Source organism: Oratosquilla oratoria, chromosome 19, assembly GCF_046742065.1.
Source record: "Oratosquilla oratoria isolate Oo_2021 chromosome 19, ASM4674206v1, whole genome shotgun sequence".
Lineage (NCBI taxonomy): Eukaryota > Metazoa > Arthropoda > Malacostraca > Stomatopoda > Squillidae > Oratosquilla > Oratosquilla oratoria.
In genome coordinates, this window is record NC_134795.1 from 52,405,336 (window position 1) to 52,426,027 (window position 20,692).

Below are 20,692 nucleotides of genomic sequence, written 5' to 3' on the forward strand. Positions count from 1 at the left end.
GTACACGTATGTTTGTTTGTTTGTTTGTTTATTTGTTTGCTTGTGTGTTTGTGTGTGTGTGTGTGTGTGTGTGTGTGTGTGTGTGTGTGTGTGTGTGTGTGTGTGTGTGTGTGTGTGTGTGTGTGTGTGTGTGTGTGTGTGTGTGTGTATGTGTGTGTGTATGTGTGAGTGTGTGTGTGTGTGTGTGTGTGTGTGTGTGTGTGTGTGTGTGTGTGTGTGTGTGTGTGTGTGTGTGTGTGTGTGTGTGTGTGCGTGAGTGCGTGCAGGCCTGCGTGTGTGTGTTACCTTGTGTGTGTGTCCTCGCGTGTATTACCTAGTTGTATTTTACGGGAAGGGGAGCTATGCTCGTGCGTTCATGTGTATGTGTGTATGTTTATGTGTATGTATATATGTATGTCTTCGTGTTGCGTATTTACCCTATTGCATTGATCTCTTTGTAATATCCTACGTACGTAGGGTCACATCTCTACTTCCATTAATCAAAATTGTCTTTAAATTGGTTTATGTTGTTCATAGTCCGTGGTGTTCAACAAATAATTTCATTTGCACAAAAAGCTGTGCTTCTTAATGTTCTCCAAACGTTTTTTTTTTATATTTTATCAGTGTTTTGTTATTTTCTCTTCCCAGAAAAAGAAATCGTTTTTTTTTTATTATCTTTACTCCTTCCATAGTTTTAAAGACGACAATCAGACCAAATATCTCTCTTTTTTCCTCTCATGCTGACAGTTGCACCTTATATAGCCTTCCTTCATGAATGGGGATGATAAGCAGTAATGGACATGGAACTGCCTAGTGTAGGCCTTATGGTCTCTTGTAGTCTTCTCCATTCTTATGTTCTTATGTTATCTCGGTTAGGAATATTTTTTTTGTTGCTCTGTGTATTCTTTCTATTTCTTTTTCTATTTATTTATCTAATTAGTTATGCATGAGAAATCACATAAACTCGTGATTCTAAATATGCGGAAAAACCACCAAGGAAAAAGATAAACTGATGACCAAGCGCTTTCGTCTATTCAGACATCCTCAGGGTACCCTGAGGATGTCTGAATAGACGAAAGCGCTTGGTCATCAGTTTATATTTTTCCTTGGTGGTTTTTCCGCCTAATTAGTTATGTTTATTTCTTTTTTTGAGTGTGATGTCTTCGAGTGTGATCAAATAATTGTTGGTATCTCTTGGTACTGTCCTTAAGCATTGTGGTACTTGTGATCAACCTGATCTCAAAACCTATTGATTTTCGGGGGTTGGAGTGGGGGAGTGGGGGTGGGGTAGGACCAGATATGTATTCCATAGATTAGTAGTTCTTACCCTAAGGGGTTCCTTGTATACCCCACAATTATACAATATGAACCATAAACCTCATAAGTAGTAGTTAGTAAATGCCAAACAATTTGATTTGCCTGATGAAGTGATCTGCAGGAGATGGCTGAACAGTAATTCATAAGTATAAGGCAATATCTCCTCCTCCCGCCGATTTTTGTATTCATAAGAACATAAGAATGAAGGAGACTGCAAGAGACCATAAGGCCTACACTAGGCAGCTCCGTATCCATCACCACCTGTCATTCCCATCCATAAAGTTGTCTAATTGTTTCTTAAAACAACTGATAGTTTCGGAGCTTACTACATGGTTACTAAGTCTATTACATTCATCGACTACCTTATTAGTAAACCAAATTTTGCCTAATTCCTTCTTAAATCTAAATTTTTCCGGTTTAAATCAATTACTGCGAGTCCTGCCCTGTTGTTTTGATATGATGACCTTGTTTGCTTCACCCTTGTTAAAGCCTTTGATCCACTTGAACACCTCTATTAGATTACCCCGCACTCTGCGTCTTTCCAGAGAGTGTAAGTTAAGGTGCCTAAGCCTCTCTTCGTTAGGCAAATTTCTGAGTCCATGTGATGTTCCCACGGCGCTAATTAGCTAGACAGTGTCACCGACTAGGCGTGGCGTATACGAAATATATCGCCTCTTGTCAGCAATGACAAGCGCTTCTATCCAATAGATGGAGTCATAATATGGTAAAGAAGATATTTCAAGAGGGAGGAAGAACAAAGGGATGATAGAAGTTGAAAGTGATCAGCATTCATTTTGTATTATCATTTTTTTCTAATGGAGATTAATTTCCAAATATAGAATAATGCTGTGTGGTTCTGGTCCATAGGGGTGTCAATAAAGACCTTGAATTAGTAACTGATGGAGCTGACGTGAAATATTGTTCATCCGAGAGAAACAACAACTTCTTTAAAAAATGAATGGCTCCTTTAATGATTTTGTCTAAGCTAACGCCAGACAATTCTAATCTGAGATATTTATTCCTCCTTCCTCTTCTACTCATTCTCTCCTCTTCCTCCTCCACCTATTCTTCCCCTTCTGATTGTTCTCATTTTTACATCTTTATCATTTCATTTTTTTTCTTCTGTTCATCTTCGTCATCGTTTTCTCTCCTCTTCCTCCTCTTACCCCTCCTCGTTGCCCTCTTTTATTCTCTCTTTTCTCTTCTTCTTCCTCCTCTTTATCATCATCATCCTTATCCTCTTTCTTCCCCATGTTTTCCTTCTCTTCCTCCTCCTCCTCTTCCTTCTCCTCTTTGTCTTTCCCCACATCCTACTTTTTTCTTCCAGCTTCCCTCTCCTCGTTTTTCTCCCCCTTGCTCTCTCTCCTCCCCTCCCCCTCCCCCACCCGGACTCACCCTTTTCTCTCCCTCTTTCCCTCAACACCTTGTTTCCTCATCCCCCATCTTCCCCTCTCCCCCTCCTCTTCCCCCCTTCCATTCTCCCTCTTTTCCTCTCCATTCCTCCTTCAGACATCTTCTTACTCTCTTTCCTCTCTTTCCCCCATCCGTGATTGACACTTCATCCACTCGGCAATCCTCTCTCTTCTCCTTCGGCCGACAAGATTTACCCTTTTCTTCGTGGGCCATTTCTTTTACCTCTCTCTCTCTCTTTCTCTCTCTCTCTCTCTTTCCTACGCCTTTTCTTTGTTAACGCGTTGACTTTGGGGAAACTGCTGTTTTCCTTCGGTCGAGAGTGCAAGTGTCCGACAGTGCCACAATAAACCCGCAAGACACGATGTAAAAGTTCCTGGAAGTGCCACAATAAAAGGAAATAAAATGGTGAGATAAAAGATATAGGAGTGGCTAAAGCCTCGTTGATACGGGGCTACTTTAGTAACCGTTAGTGCTAGTGACTTGTAAGCTACACCATCTACTTGCCCAATATCAAGGGAAAGTTAGTGAACTTGCCTCCAAACTACTCTAGTGTCAACACTTACCGGGTAAGTTAACTTGAAGCATCTAGCACTAGTGGCCACTAAACTAGTTCCCGTGTCAACAAGGCTTAACAGTAACATAATAAACCAAGACACATAAAGCGTGAGAGTGCCTGAAGACGACACAGACTCTCATGACACTAGATACCAGACTCCAGACACCTGACAAATTGTAGGACTTAAAGCGCAGCGGAAGAGCAAATTGAGACAACTTCAGCCTTCTGACTCGAGTAGAGGTCTCTTCCTCGTGAATAAAGTCATTTGGCGGTAGCCGGCGTGACCTGTCGCGAAAGGCTCAACTCCCATATCATGCAAATAATTCTCTCCTATCAGGCTGCATTCTCACCTAACCTCACCATCCCACTCCCATAGTGTGAGAAATGGGAAACCCTTAATAGGATTAAGCCATGTCAGTTGCGTTTTTTTTTTTTTTTTCTAAGGTCGATATCGATGTCTGGACCGCTTCCCAGCCTAATGGGAACCATACAGTGGGTCCTGGGACTCGAACTCAAGACCACCTCTTCGTAAGAGTAATACGATATCCACTAGGATGCTCCATTTACAAATAAAATCAACAATTGAAATGACGCTCGATTGGATAGAGTTACTTGGTGGTAGACTAAATTAAATCAAATGTGGAACATATACATAGTTAGATTTAGGTCTTTCCTTGTCAAAAGAAATGACCAGGTATTCTTCTTTTTCCCCGCTATATGTCTCAGTTAAGAATGTATACACACCCAGGACATAAACTCGCTTCGGAAATTTGTGGTATCTTATGTCCTGGGCCATTTCCCTAAGTTGGTATCCAGGGCGCAAACGCCAGCACAAGCGGCGGTTGGCGAGCGTTGGATTAAAAGACCTAAGTGTGTCTATATTTTTAGATGAGACATATATAGGAGAAAAAGAGAATACCTGGTTATTTCTTTTAACATGGAAAGACGTGAATATGAATACAGTCATGAACACATGTATTCCTAAACAATATGAAGCCATATGCGATAAAACGGTAAAAAGTATATATACAAACAGAAATGGAATATATAAAATGATGTACAATACCCAACAGATGGCTGGGAGAGATACGCTTAACATGGGAATGGCGTATAAATTTATAGATTATTGTACAGCAGATATAATGATATACAAATCACGCTAGATGAATGTCATGTGTAGGTAAGGTGGTGGGGAGACGCCTACGCCGAAAGGCGCTGAATAGCTTCAATCGAAGCCGTCACCTTTGCCCTATGTACATGAACCTCAAGGACTGTAGGGGCAGGTAAAAGTCACTACTGGAAATCATAGAGGAATGCGGGATTCGAACCCACAACCAAGCGAATAGCAGACCAGCATGCTTCCAAATACGTCACCAGTGTGTATGCAAAAGTAAAAATATAATCTAGTATGGTAAGATTAGGGCCTATCACACTGGGCTACTTGCCTCCCCCCCCTCCTCTCTCTTTCCGATTAATTGGTGGCACCACCCATCTCTAGAACTTTTTCCGACGTGAAATCACTAGGGCATACTAGATCCTTCAGTGGGACACGGTAGGTGGCGGTTGCTTGGATAAGCCCGTTTTTCGCAAGATATACGGTGTTCCTATTATTCGGAGTTGGCCGGAGGCCGTGTTAAAACCCAGTGCATCGTACAGTGTTATCAGTGAACTTGATTATTGTGGAACTTAGCCGAAATAGTGATTTATACTCGGGGAGGGCCTCCCTGATCGAATTCCTCACATCTGCGCATGCGCAGTGCGAGGTGTTTGACACAGGTACCCACATCATGGCCACATCACTCACCTGGTAAAACTGCTCAAGTCACAAATACTGCAAACTTGCCTCGTAAAATGGAATACACAGGTCCCGGCTCCCTTGCAAATATTGAGATGGATCTTGCATTAAGTGAGGATGACGACCTGTCACTGAAAAACTGGCCTCGTCTCGATTATCACGATCACCGACAAATGACACCTGTCAATCCATCTCACCAGCCTATGGACTTCACCAACGCTTCCGCAAAGCGTCCTATAGATAGCGATTCCGATGCCAATAGCGAAGAGACATCTCCCGCTGCCAAGGCCACCAAGAGTGACAAGGCTCTGCCTCTACAAGATGCTACCATACCCATTCCATCACGACCTGCTACGCAGAATGCACCTCCCCCACCCCCACCCCACCCTTCATCTACTTCTCTTGCCTTTGCCCCCCGTTCCGAGTATGTCAAACTACAATTCAGAGGGAACCCAGGAGTTAATGAGAAACTGCGATGGCTTTCTGAAGTGGTAAGAATGTTTGGTCTTAATCGAGAACTAGCCGAGGTCAAAATGTCAGCTGTCACATCAAGTTATGTCTACATATCGAGACGCCGACAGGACATCATAGATGAGGTCAAGGATGGGGCGATTTTGTCGTTATCTCGTGATATACAAGATTCTGTAGATAGACCGCACAAGTTCCCCACATATCTCATCACACGATATCCTGTAGATAGTGAACCAACTTTAGCTAAGGAGCTAACAGGGGTATATACTGTACGCCGTTTCCTGCAGAATAAGGTACCCATCAACAGACTTGTAATTACATGGAGCCTACCTAACCCGCCCCCATCCCACATTAACTTTTCCTTCCTTCCTTGCCTACCACCATGTGAACTCCGCAAAATGCCTGACGAAAAACCATGGTGCTTCAAATGTTGGGGTATTGGTCATATCTCTCGGTATTGCAATGCCCATGAAAAGTGTGCATGGTGTTCAGCTGAACATGACTCGCGTTCCTGCCCTCATCGTAGTCCTACAGCAACCACAGTGTATACGCCCCATAAACAAGTAAATACATCACTCAGTCATATAACCCACTCACCTCCACTCACTCCCACACTCACACTATGCCGGCAGACTATACGACGCCAGACACTTCCTGGGAAAATAAGCTGAGACAAGCATTTTCCCACAACATGCACACGCGACCACACACCAATAAACACATTATTACGTATACTGACGAACCACCCCTGGATATATATATTATAGTCTGGCTGTCAGACTAAATTATAAACTAATTATGTAAATTAAAATATAAGATGTGACGAAGTAAACCCAGCTCACATAAAGAATTCAGTTATGCGAACATAGCAACTCCCCAAGCAACTTCCGAGGTTTATAACGGCATGCTGGGGCTGGGAGCGGCGTTCTGCCAGTGACGTTGCCTAGGAAATAGAATAGTGTAAGAGTGTACCAAGAGAAACAGTAGATTGAATAGGACAATAAACAAACAAAACTTAGAGGCGTTTGGCAGTGGACACCCTTAAACATTTTCTGTGTTATAAGTGACCAGGATGGAGTAACGTAACAGTTAGTTACACCCGTCCGGTTACATTTACTGGTGGCAGCACTCCCGCAACCTACTACTTCGAAGAGACTACGGTGTACCTACTACGGTGAACCTCAAACCCGTCCACTCTGAGCCAACTACATACATCGACGATCAAATAACCGCACTGAACAAAACGCTCTCAAGAACAAGAACTTGGTCTACACTCCCTATTCACGGGCAATCGTCACAGGCTGATCTCCCACTACTATAATCAACATTATAAAGGTAACATCAATCCTTATATTTAACACCAATATATTCCAGTGATAATAATCATACATTACCAACTCCAAACCACACCTGATACTCGCATTTTTTTTTTCTATGCGAACATCAATTCACCGAGCCCTCTGGACTTCCTTCGCTTGAGCACTGACCTCACCCGCCCCAGAGGACTCACACCGGCTGCGCACTGACTCGCGTAACAGCCACCTCATCCGCTCAACCACCACCACTCATCCGAGTGTCACGTTCCACCGAGAACCACAACATCTGAAAAAAACTTGCTTCAAAGCACGGTATTAAGGTAACCCTTACGCCCTTAGATACCTACGCACGTACACCTTAGCTATACAACGAGTATGTAATCTCGCACTATATTAGCATATTGTCATTTAGAAGTTTTTTTTTTTTCTCTCCAAAAAATTATCATTAAGTAATACCCTTTAATCTGCATATGCATTCTTCTAATTATGTAATTCTTGTTTAAACAAATAGTTCTTATATGTTTAAAATTCAATATTTACATAGAACTTATACATTTTTATCAATGTAACCTACCTTACTGCTGTAATTTTTTTATGAACAACCATAATTAATTCTATTATAAGAATAATATCACAAAAATTAACTCCTTATTATATAATATTAATTCCACATTCTTCTAGTTAAGTAATTCTTGTTTAAACAAATAGCTCTTATATGTTTAAAAATTCAATATTTACATAGAACTTATACATTTTTATCAATGTAACCTACTTTACTGCTGTAATTTTTTTATGAACAACCATAATTAATCCTATTATAAGAATAATATCACAAAATTAACTCCTTATTATATAATATTAATTCCATTTTTTTTTATATATACATACACATATATTTTTATGATTTTGTAATCCCATTACTATATCCCCCTTCCCATATCTAAGCATAACATAATACCCTTAGTTACTATATACCTATTATTCATATTTTAACAACTCCCTTTTTTTTTCTCTTAGAGTACAATCAAAACTAACTATTAACTAATACATGACTTAACAACATGGCCTTTGCCACCAGATCCAAAATTAAACAAAGTTTACATAGCGTCTTCTCAAAGTCTAGAGAAGACAAACAACATGATATATCCAGTGACAAAGAGGAAATACACACAGAAGACTTAATTGGCAATGACAAACCAGACCATTTTTACCTATATCCACAGGTTGACAATACCTCTAAACAGTTAACCAATGACCAATTAAATAATCCTGACAAAACTAATCCCAATGCAGATACTCAAATAGACCCTCTTTATGAGAACGATGTCTTACCTTTTTTCAACCAGCCTTCTCAAGTAGACATCTCCAAACCATCTGAACCACAACAACCCACCCAACCAACTCCTCATATTGCTCCTCCAAATATGCAAACAAAACCTCCTATAAACCATAATCCATCCAACCCCCATATCCAAACACATAATAACCCCCCTCCCATTCAGCAGCAGTACCAAAACTTCCCCTTTCCTTCCCCCCATACCCCATCTGGTCAAACCCACTCTACACCATACCACCAACCACAACCTAACCTTCCTCCAAACCCACAATATTACCCTTACCCACTAACTCAACCAACAATAATTAACAACTATCAAACCATAACCCCCCTCACAGAAATCCCAACCTTTTCCCAGGATAGTGGAATATCCATTACAGATTTCTTGACAGCATGTGATCTATTTTTCTCTAAGAACATAAAATATTCAGATACAGATAAAATAAATTTGTGCCGTCAGAAAATAAACCCATCTGACATTTGCCGTTCAAAGGCAAGGATGCTAGACACCCTAGTTGCATCTGGAATCACTTATCAGGAATATAAACACCACCTTCTTAAGGTTTTTCATAACAAACAACCAAATAACATTTCATTTCTCATCACTTTCCTAAATAACACTAGAGTCCAACCACATTCCATTACTAATATAATGGACTTTGTTGCAAACGGAATGAAAGAGGTCAGAGAAGACCTAGAGAATAACTCTCCTTGGACTCACACTGATCAATTTGGTCAAAATGTAATGCCAACAAAACACCTACTAACATTCCTGGAAATAGCTTCCTATCTCTCCCAACTCCCTCCAAAGTGTTTAAAAGAATCCTCCAAAAAGGAACTAGACACTACAAATCCTCTAGCTTATACCTATATTTTAGATATCATGAATGCTTGCAATATATCCTTAGATACCCCCAACCATCTCCCCAGACTAAATAGCCTTCACTCACAGCAACCCCCTCCCACCAATCAAGAACAACCTTCTAAGTGGTGCTCCTACCATTCATCAAACAGTCACAACACAAAAGACTGCATACAGCAACAACAATACCCGCAGGTACAACACCACCCTATCCCTTGCTCAGTTCATGGAACCTTCTCCCACACCGATGCCCAGTGTTGGACACAACAAAAGCAACACACACAGGTACAACCCCACCCTATCCCTTGCTCAGTTCATGGAACCTTTTCCCACACAGATGCCCAGTGTTGGACACAGCAAAAACAACAAGTTCAACCCCCCTTTAAACACCCACTCCTCCCTACACCAACACATCCAATCAAATACTGCAACCTACACCAAACATCATCTCACTCCAACGAAGAGTGTTACCTACAGAAAACACAACAACAACCGCATCAGAGAACTAACAACCCATTCACCACCCATCGAAAAATACCCCCCTCCAACACGACAACCAGTACTCAACAACGATTGGGGGAACGTGTACCAGCCTCACACACCAAACCACCATAGGAATATCTCATACACAACACAAATACCTCACCCTAGAAGTAAGCCTAGACCAACTTAAAGTTGCCATGATGGTTGATACAGGAACAAACCTGAACATCATCCCAAGAGCTCTGTATGAAGCATTAAATGACCCACCCCAAATTCAATTTTCCAATATGGAAGGACTCTTAATAGAAGGGAGCACAATTCCTCTACACGACACCATAGACTTAAATATTGAAGTCAACAATCACAAAGTAGGTTTCACAACTTTCCACATAGCTGATGAATGGAGCCTTGATCAACAAGGTATAATAGGACTACATTCACTAAAGATTTGGAAAACTAAGATAGACTTTGAGACTAACAAAATCTCCTTCCGAGATGTAAATAATGAATCAACAGTCCCTGAGACACCCGACTCAGACACACAACATCTCTCATGTCTACCTTCCTTTAATACTCCCAATCCCACTAACAGCTATTCCTTCCGACCACCCCCTTATGTCACCTCAAAGGCACTGATGTCTAACACAGTCATCATACCCCCTAGACATTCAATAACAGTCCCACTATACATACCCGGTGCAATAGACCATCAGGACGTCATAATCGACTCAGACACGTCCAGGATTAACAACATAACCATTGAGTCCTCCTGGGACACAATATCAGAAAATAAACATACACTAGCTATGTTAATAAACACCTCAGAACAACACCGTAAAATCAGGAAGAATACAAACATCTGCGCAGTCCATCTCCATAACTCCCCTATCCAGGAACCACTTCCGCAACACATCAACCAAGTAAGACCAACTCAACCCCTCCCCCCTATTCCCCCAGACCAAATCACGACATCAGCTGATGGAGAAAGTCATAACGAGCTATTAGCTCTCCTACAGAGGAATAGATCAGCTGTCGCCTTAGAAGGCGAATCACTAGGCAAATGTGATATAATCAAACATCACATCCAAATTCCCCCAAACACCCCCCCTTCATACACCCCCGCTTACCGCATACCCCACAGTAGGAAATCCCAAGTCAATGACAGTGTACATGAGATGATACACCAAGGCGTAATTTCCCATTCAGACTCCCCATGGAACAGTCCCCTCTTTTTGGTCCCTAAGAAAGACGGAACCTTACGCCCTGTTGTTGATTTCAGAAAAATAAACAACCTAACTCAATCTGACCCACACCCCCTCCCCGCCATGCAAGAATTACTACAATGCATTGGCAACGGGAACTCTGTTTTTTCCACAATAGACCTCAAGTCAGCCTTCTGGCAGGTCGAACTAACAGAGGAATCAAAACCCGTAACTGCATTTTCCACGGACAAAGGACATTTTCGCTTTGAACGTATGCCCTTTGGCCTTAAGAATGCCCCCTCAACCCAACAAAGGTTGATGACCCGCATTTTCAGTGACATGATAGGAATCTCATTATTCGTCTATTTAGACGACCTCATTATATATAGCCCCACAGAAAGAGACCACCTTAACACTTTAGAGATTGTCATCAAACGTCTCAAACATACCGGATTAAAGATTCAATTAAAGAAATGTAGATTCCTCATGAAGGAACTCACCTTCCTAGGCCATAAAGTGGATGCAAAAGGGATTCACACAACCACAGATAAAATAGATACAATAAACAATTTCCCAACCCCCAGAAACGCTAATGAAACAAGAAGTTTCATTGGGTTAGCCTCCTATTACAGACACTTCATACGAAACTTTGCTGATATTGCTTCCCCTCTGACCAAATTCACAAGGAAAGGCGAGCCATTTCAATGGTCAGAAGCAGAACAGCAAAGTTTCGACACTCTCAAACACGCACTCACCACAGCCCCTGTACTAGTTTTCCCTGATATGAAGAAAGAATTCTTTCTTTACACAGACGCCTCCTCTAAAGGAATAGGCGCAGTCCTACAACAGAAAGATGACAATGGCAAAGAACACGCCATAGCCTACGCAAGTAGAGTCCTCAACAAAACTGAAAATAACTACTCAACAACACACAAAGAAGGTCTCGCAATCATATGGGCACTAAAACACTTTAAATACCTCATTTTAGGCTACAAGATTACCATACTAACAGACCACCAACCACTAGTCTATCTTTTTAACTCCAAAGACTTACATGGGAGAATTGCTAGATGGAAAACAACTCTCCTTGATTACGATCCCATGATCGTATACTTAGCTGGCAAAGCTAACGTAGTGGCAGACTGCTTGAGCAGACAAACTCACATCACCCCCATCACCCAAACCACATGCATACCCATGCGAGAACTTAGGGACGAAACAGACAGTGACCCAATATGGTCTCCAATAAAACAGCATCTCATCTCACAAACCCCCTTACACTCCCGACCACCTGTCCCTATTGAGGAACTCAATCTGGTCGACGGAGCCATAAGGAGAACCATTAATACAAGAGAGGTTACTGTTATTCCCAGAGCCCTAGTCCCCAAGGTCCTTCACATATTGCACGACAGTGCAATGGGAGGCCACTCGGGCAGAGACAAGACACTAAACACTGCTAGACACACATATTACTGGCTTAACATGAAAAGAGATATAACCACACACATAGATTCTTGTGTAACTTGTAACCAATTCAGAGGCCCTGACCCGAAACAAATCCACATTAAAGACATCCCACTCCCAGCTGAGCCATGGGAAACACTTGGCATTGACCTACTGAAAATGCCAACGAGCCATCAAGGTTCCAATTATGTACTCACAGCAATAGATTATTTCACTAAATACACAATCTTAATACCACTCCAAAACAAAACAGCAGAGACTGTAGCCAAAGCCCTGGTCAACAATATATTTTGTAAATACAACATACCACACACAATGTTATCTGACAATGGCTCAGAATTCAAAAATGAAGTGATGCGCGAAATAGCACACCTTTACAACATTGACCAAACATTTGCCACTGCATACCACCCCCAGGGAAACGGTCTGACTGAGCGAACAAATCGCAAGGTCCTAGAAATTCTCAGACCATTGGTCAATGACCTCATGGACACTTGGGAAGACTGGCTACCACAGGTACAAGCCAGTATCAATAGCACAATAAATTCCGCAACAAAGATGTCCCCACATGAAATCATTTTCGGCCAACCAATGCGCCTACCCTACCAAATATTCAACCAACCCCCCCCACCCTTATACAACATAGATAACCTCTCACACTGCATCAAAAGAGGTATGCAAACAATTTATAAAAAAGTTAGAGCAAACCTGAAAGAAGCCCAGGAAAAGACAAAGACTAACCAACACAAACGGTCAATTCCACTTGACATAGCACCCGACGACACAGTCATGATAAAGGACTCAGGTCGAACAAACAAACTCAAACCCAAATTCCTAGGCCCCTTCATAGTCACAAGTTCACTCCCTAACAATGTCTTCCTACTAACAGATCCTTCTGATCAATCCACCTTCACCATACATGGAGAGAAGTTGAGAAAGGTCAAACTGAACCTCGACCCAATCTCACCTCCCATCCACAACCCACCTATCACAGACACACACCAATCACCAATACGCAAGTCTCATCCCATGACTCTGCGTCGACGCAACTAAACATGCACTCTAGCTCTCGCCCATGAAGATGCAGGACGCCATGTATCTATCAGTGGAGGTTAAAATAGCCCATTTCCAATAAGAACTCTTTTCCACATATCTATAAAACTTCTCTACTCCCTTCCGACCAATATAATCTTAGCGAGGGTCAGACAAACATATCCTTAGTCACTCAGACACGACCCCTCTTTCCACAGATGAGATCTCTACAACTCATCCCACTCATCGTCCACCTCGCCCTCTCCGTCCCAAGGCTTTTGCCTGGCGCCATAGTGCACCAACACGGCACCACAGCCTGCGTTGAAGACTCCATCATGGTGAAACTCCGCATCTCACCCACATCCTTGCTAGAACCAATTTCTAAACTACAAAATGACCTACAAGAAATACAGAACAACATAAACAGGCAAATACCAAATAACACACACCAAAATTATGAGACCTCACAGATACTCTACCACAACGTCAACTCATTACAAAGTAAACTCAACAAGATAAAATACACAATATACCACCTTCCAGACCCAGACAACGACACTATCAACACCAGAAGAACCAAAAGAGGCCTATTCGATTTCGTTGGCATTATCTCTAAATCCCTATTTGGAACTGCTACTGATCAAGATATCCACACAGTGGATACACACATAGGAAAAATAACAAGAGTACTCCAACAACAAGGGAAACTCATTGACTTAAATTCACAGAACATAGATCTCCTCGCTGATTCTGTAAATTCAGTCATAGACAAATACAACTACCTTGCACAATTCACAAACACCCAGTTGTCTCAAATCACAAATTCCCAAACAGCCCTTTTCTTCCTTTATCACCTAAATAACCTAGACAAAGAACTAGATAGCCTCAAAGACCATACCAATCTCATACAGAAAGACATCTGGAACGCCCATGCAGGTGTAGTCGACTCCCAAATGATCACCCCAACCCAGCTTACCCAGACACTACGACGAGCCCACAGTACACTACAACTTACCCCTTTCTTTTCCAAACACGAAATACAACATTACTACCCCATCCTAGCATCAACTATCTTCCAACAATTTATTTTAATCAACATACCGATGGACCCTGTCAAGAGATTCTCCCTTTGGGAAATCTATCCTTTCCCATACCCTTACCAAAACCGAACAATGACCCTCAACCTACCAACCTCTACCATCTTAAAATCAACCGACGGTCAGTGGCTAACACTGACATCACCGGACACCATAACAACTTGCAAGACAGCACGACCCAACTTCCACATCTGTCCAGCCTATCCTTTCCATTTCCAACTAACTAAATCCCAACCCTGCCTCTCAGAACTTACAACCAACCGAATACATCTTACCGAAACTTGTGATTTCCGTTTCTCAGACAACACCAAAATTCACCATACACATGTAGGACATAAACACTTCCTATACCTCCCTCATCCAACCTTAGTATCTGTCATGTGCCCCCGTAAACCACCCACCCACCATAAGGTCAACGGCTCCATCACACTGCCTGACATTTGCCAAATCTACACAATGAACTCAATGCTACTACCCAATAACCTCCACGACCAAGGTACCCTCAATTTGACCCACGACCTAGGTCCCATAACCCAATTAATACTCCCTCCCCTACCCAAGAGTCCCAATACCATCCTTCCAAGCAAGATAGACATAATACACCAACTAAATAAATCAATCACTCTAGACATGGATTCATTCGACTTACATCATAGGATTCTTCCATATACCTCCACAGCCCTTTCCCTCTTAATCATTCTCTTTATACTAATAATAATAATCATATTCTGTTGCATGAAGTAACACCTTCCAAAACCTTTCCATCTCCATACCCAAATTGTTGTAAACCTAGATTAAGTTTATTCTTGTGTCTCACCCAATAGCTTGATAAAACAAGTGCAAGGTGACACACCACACTGACCATAGAACAGTGTTTAGAAAAACAACACTCCCAACAGTGATAGTGTTAAACCATAAAAACAATAACATTTAAAAAGTGAATTAAACAGTGTATGTGAAACCCAATATAAAGTGTAATCTGGTGAGACACAACGTTACACTTCTGAGACACAACATCACTACCCCTATTTTCAGTGCATGATCCCTCTTGGGATCTCAGAATCTCTTCAACAACACCCCCCCATCTGCACATTTATAACCCCACAGGATTTTGTGTCTCTGAAACTTTTTCTCGATGTATTACCTATGTATATATACTTTTGTAAACCATGTACCCTAGGTGCCGGGAGCCACCTAACCCCAGGGGGAGAGCGATATGTATACGCCCCATAAACAAGTAAATACATCACTCAGTCATATAACCCACTCACCTCCACTCACTCCCACACTCACACTATGCCGGCAGACTATACGACGCCAGACACTTCCTGGGAAAATAAGCTGAGACAAGCATTTTCCCACAACATGCACACGCGACCACACACCAATAAACACATTATTACGTATACTGACGAACCACCCCTGGATATATATATTATAGTCTGGCTGTCAGACTAAATTATAAACTAATTATGTAAATTAAAATATAAGATGTGACGAAGTAAACCCAGCTCACATAAAGAATTCAGTTATGCGAACATAGCAACTCCCCAAGCAACTTCCGAGGTTTATAACGGCATGCTGGGGCTGGGAGCGGCGTTCTGCCAGTGACGTTGCCTAGGAAATAGAATAGTGTAAGAGTGTACCAAGAGAAACAGTAGATTGAATAGGACAATAAACAAACAAAACTTAGAGGCGTTTGGCAGTGGACACCCTTAAACATTTTCTGTGTTATAAGTGACCAGGATAGAGTAACGTAACAGTTAGTTACACCCGTCCGGTTACACACAGTACCTACCTCTACCTCGGCATCATCGACAGACTCACCAAAACCACCTACACCAGACAAATCGCAGTGGAAATGCCCGCGGTGCCAAATGCCCGGAGTTAATGTGTGGCATGGATGTACCAAACGAGTACGCTTGGCTCCGAGTACCCAAACTCCACCCCCACCGCCACCATCGCCGCCATCCACCGCTGCCGCCTCACGGCAGATCATTACGCTCCAAGAGGCCGTAGAATCTCTCAAATCTCAGTGTATCTCCCTTACAAATCGTGTTGCAATTATTGAAACTCGATTTGATAGCATCGAAGCTCGCTTTGATTCTCTTATGGCCGCCTTTGACTCCTTGTCTACACGACTATCGGTTAACGATGCAACACTCAAATCGCTCGTGGATGCCCAGCAGGCTAACATCGCGTCAACCTCTGCACTTACTGTTAAATTTGACTCACTCGCTACTCGCCTCGAGAAAATGATTGCCATCACAGTGGACGCCCCCTCCCGAGGACTAACAGGAGGTAGTGCCCGATCCTCTACTATCGTCTCACCTGGCCTCCGAAAGAACAGAAATAACGTTCAATAACAACGCACAGCTACACATCCTCTCTTGGAATGCCTGTGGTATAACCACACCCGCGAAGGTTGCTGCACTCAGGGCCTACGTCAACCATCATCAACCGAACGTCATCTTTATCCAAGAAGCTTTTGTTGGACGTCCCACTGGTGGGGGGGCAGCCCCATCCCTTAGTGGTTATATTCCATATGTTCACCACATTCGAAATGGGCTCCTTACTTATGTACACTCCACCGTCCAGCATCGACCACTCGGCACTTCCGAGGACAATGACACGACTTACCAACTTATTGAGGTTGCACTAGGAAGTGGTACAATTCGCCTCTGTAACGTTTATTCTGCCCCTGGTAAGCTGAATACTGCAGCCCTTCCTACTCCCACAACTCGTGGTATGATATACATGGGCGATTTTAATGCTAGACACCCTACCCTAGGTGACCAATCGGACACTGTAAATCGTAGCGGAACCCGGCTAGTCGACTTTATACATCACAACCATCTAACCCGCTGGAACACTGGTGGTGCTACGCACGCTCGGGGGGGTACCCTCGATCACATACTTACATGTGGACTCGTGCCTACCAACGTCAAGTGCTTTTCGGTGCCTGTCCTCTTCTCAGATCACCTCGCTCTCTGCCTTCGGTATTCAGTCCCAGTGATGCCTACTCCAGCTTACCAACGCACGCGAATCAGTATCCCCCCAAAGTATTCTCCCAACTACGTCTCCTTCGTATCTGCACACCTCCCCAAGTTTAATGTTGAATCTCCTGAAAAGTTATACAACTCTCTTGTCACCTGCACACACAACTTTTTCGATCGTTATGTACGTAGGCCAAATTACAAAGGATTACAAAGGCAAAGCATGCCGACAGGAGACCTTTTGATCCATATCTAGGTCGGATGAAAAAAAAAAAAAAAAAAAAAAAAAAATCATATTAATAATAAATTAAAACTATAACAATGTAAATAACAATTAAAATACATAAATAAATGCATTGGTATAGTTGAATAACAAACAAACAGGTAAATAGTAAATGATAATAAATTGACATATAACTAATAATAAATGAAAATCAGACAGACAAATTATAACAAAACAAAAACAAATAATATAACATAGATTATAATAATTACAGCATCTTACTTAGGTATTTATCTAAATGATTCTTAAAGCTTCGAACTGAACTACATTGCACTACCTGTGCAGGAAGTTTATTCCATTCATTAACTACACGGTTGGCAAAGTTGTTTCTACCTACTTCCAAATTGAATCTATTTCCGGACAGTTTGAGACCATTGTTTCTTGTCTGATTCTCATTCAATGTGAAAATTTTGTCACTTTTGATGTTGTCAATTCCCTTTAAAATCTTAAAGACCTGTATCAAGTCACCTCTGAGTCTACGCTTTTTTAGGGAAAACAGATTCATGTGCTTAAGTCGATTTTCGTATGATTTATTTTTGATATTTGGAATCAGTTTTGTGGCTCGCCGTTGTACCTTTTCCAGTCTGTCAATGTCTTTAATGAGATTCGGTGACCATACGGAAACAGCATATTCCAAATGTGGACGAACTAACGATTTATATAGAGAGTACAGCCTTGGATGCTCAACGACCGTATACTAACAGCAGAAAGACAGGCAGAAGCAGACGGCCTTGCATATCAGAGATCTCCTAACCCCGACACTCTACGGCAATACCAAGAATCAAGTTCCGCCTTGGTAACCATACAACAGTGTGCACACACTGACGCCTGGAACCAATTCACTAATGGCATCAACCAACAGACAAGCGTGGGAACCATGTGGAGACTTATTAAGAAGGTGATCCGAAAGAAGACACCCATTGGTCTTCACCATAGCCCATCTCATTACGCACAGGCCCTCATAGAGGATTGGTCTGAACAATCCAGTGTTCGTAATCTCCCAGTGCATATTAGAGAGTCCCTCTCCACTCATTCGTTACATCGCACTCTTCGTCTGTCCGCAGCTATGCTAGAACCAGATGAGGAGGACAATATACCCATAACAAAATCCGAATTATGCCGTGCTCTTGCCAGCAGTAGGTCGACAGCTCCGGGTGATGATGGTATCACGTACTCAGTCCTCCGCCTTCTCCTAAAAGTACCAAGTGACCCCCTCCTCCGTCTCTATAATCTCTGCCTACGATATGGATATGTTCCACAAGCCTGGACGACCAGTCTCATTGTTCCAATTCCTAAACCCGGTTCCGACAAATTCCGACCCATTTCCCTCACGTCCTGCTTTAGCAAAGTGCTAGAGCGTATTCTTCTCAACCGCCTCATGTTCCGCCTCCACGACAAACTCTCCACTAGGCTCTATGGTTTTCTGCCCCACCGCAGCACACATCACTGTCTCTATGAATTATACACCCGCCTCTCCCCTCCCAGTATTGTGGCCTTTCTAGATCTTAAAAGTGCGTTTGACATTGCAAACAAGGATATCATCCTCGATCAGCTTGTAGATTTTAATATCAAAGGGAATCTCTTGAGATGGGTGCAAGGATACCTGAGCAACAGATCGTCTCGTGTACTCTATAAAGGGGCTATTAGTGCTACCAGGAGATTTGACCTTGGCACCCCACAGGGAGGTGTCCTCAGTCCATTTTTATTCAATGTCCTCATGCATCGCCTTCTCTCTCTACTCCCTGATGTCCCAGGTACCCAAGTTACATGTTATGCAGACGACATATGCATTCATTCGACCTCCTCTGAAGATCTTCAGCTCTTTCTCCACTCGTTTTATGAACACTCATCTTCATGTGGTCTCATCATATCCCCCGAAAAGTGCAGGATTTTCTCTCCCCGTAAGCCACGAACACTCCCTGCTTTCCTAGTAGGTACCAGCGTTATACCACTCTGCACGCAGTATATCTACCTGGGAGCGCCCGTCCGCGTCACCCCCCCCCCCCACCCCCGCACGGCAGCGTATTCATCCACTTGTTGATGACGTATTGACTCGACTACAACAACGCCTAACACCTCTTCAGTGGCTTACCAACAACGCTGCTGGGATCTCCATAGCAGTGGCAAGAAATATATACGTAGCATTTATCCGTTCAGTCATCGATTATCTCTCTCCTGCCTTATGTCAACTACCTAAATCAGCATTGAACCCCCTCGATAAATTTCAAAATAAAGCTATGCGGCTCATACTAGGTTGCCCAATCTCTACTCGGGTTGCCAACATGCTACAGGAACTACATCTATCCCCTCTGACGGAACGAATACACGCTAACGTAACATATTTCACTGTTAAATGCTTACACACCCCACATATTAGCCCCCACTACTCGAATGTCATCACAACGTCTCTCGACCCCACCGCACCTCGACCCCGACTCCAACCTGGTGGTTGCGCCCTTATTAGAACCATTTGCACAAACCTACAGAGTATAGGATTTCATATTCCTAGACAAGAAATTATTCACAATCCGCCCCCCTGGAAGGTTCCGCTCCCCGCCGTCACCTATACACCAACATGCAAGACTGACCTGCCCCTACTACAGAAGCAACTAGCTCTAGAAACCATCGCCAAAGTGACCTCTTCCCTCCCAGCTGTTCATACAATATACACAGACGGGTCACTGCAACCGGACGGAAACACAGGCTGTGCCATCTACTCGCCTAGTATGGTTCCACCCCATGGAGGCTGGATTGGACGCCGACTACCAGGTTTCCTCAGCTCAACTTCCTGCGAGCTCCACGGACTCCTGGATGCTGTCAATCTACTGCTACGTATTGGTAGTAATGGCCTAATTATCTGTGACTCTCAATCTGCTCTCCGTGCCTTGTCCTCCCAAAAATCAGAATCCCATAACCTAGTAACTCTCATTCTATTTCAGTTAGCCACAGCCCTTGAGCACCCCCTTGTTACTCACTTCCTGTGGATCCCTTCTCACGTAGGAATTACTAGCAACGAGACAGTGGACCTACTCGCCAAGGCAGCCTGCGAACAGCCCTCACCTGCAACTGACGCTTCACCTGGTTCCCTCT

General features: G+C 42.9%; 1 protein-coding gene across 1 annotated transcript; it reads left to right on the top strand.

Annotated features, from left to right (window-relative positions):
* Positions 1 to 6,086: 6,086 nt before the first annotated feature.
* LOC143035891 (uncharacterized) lies at positions 6,087 to 16,104 on the top strand. The gene is made up of 2 exons (XM_076203060.1): positions 6,087 to 7,167; positions 13,445 to 16,104. The coding sequence occupies exon 2, from the start codon at positions 13,445 to 13,447 to the stop codon at positions 15,065 to 15,067; it is 1,623 nt and encodes a 540-aa protein (XP_076059175.1). The 5' UTR covers positions 6,087 to 7,167; the 3' UTR covers positions 15,068 to 16,104.
* The last annotated feature ends 4,588 nt before the right edge of the window (positions 16,105 to 20,692 follow it).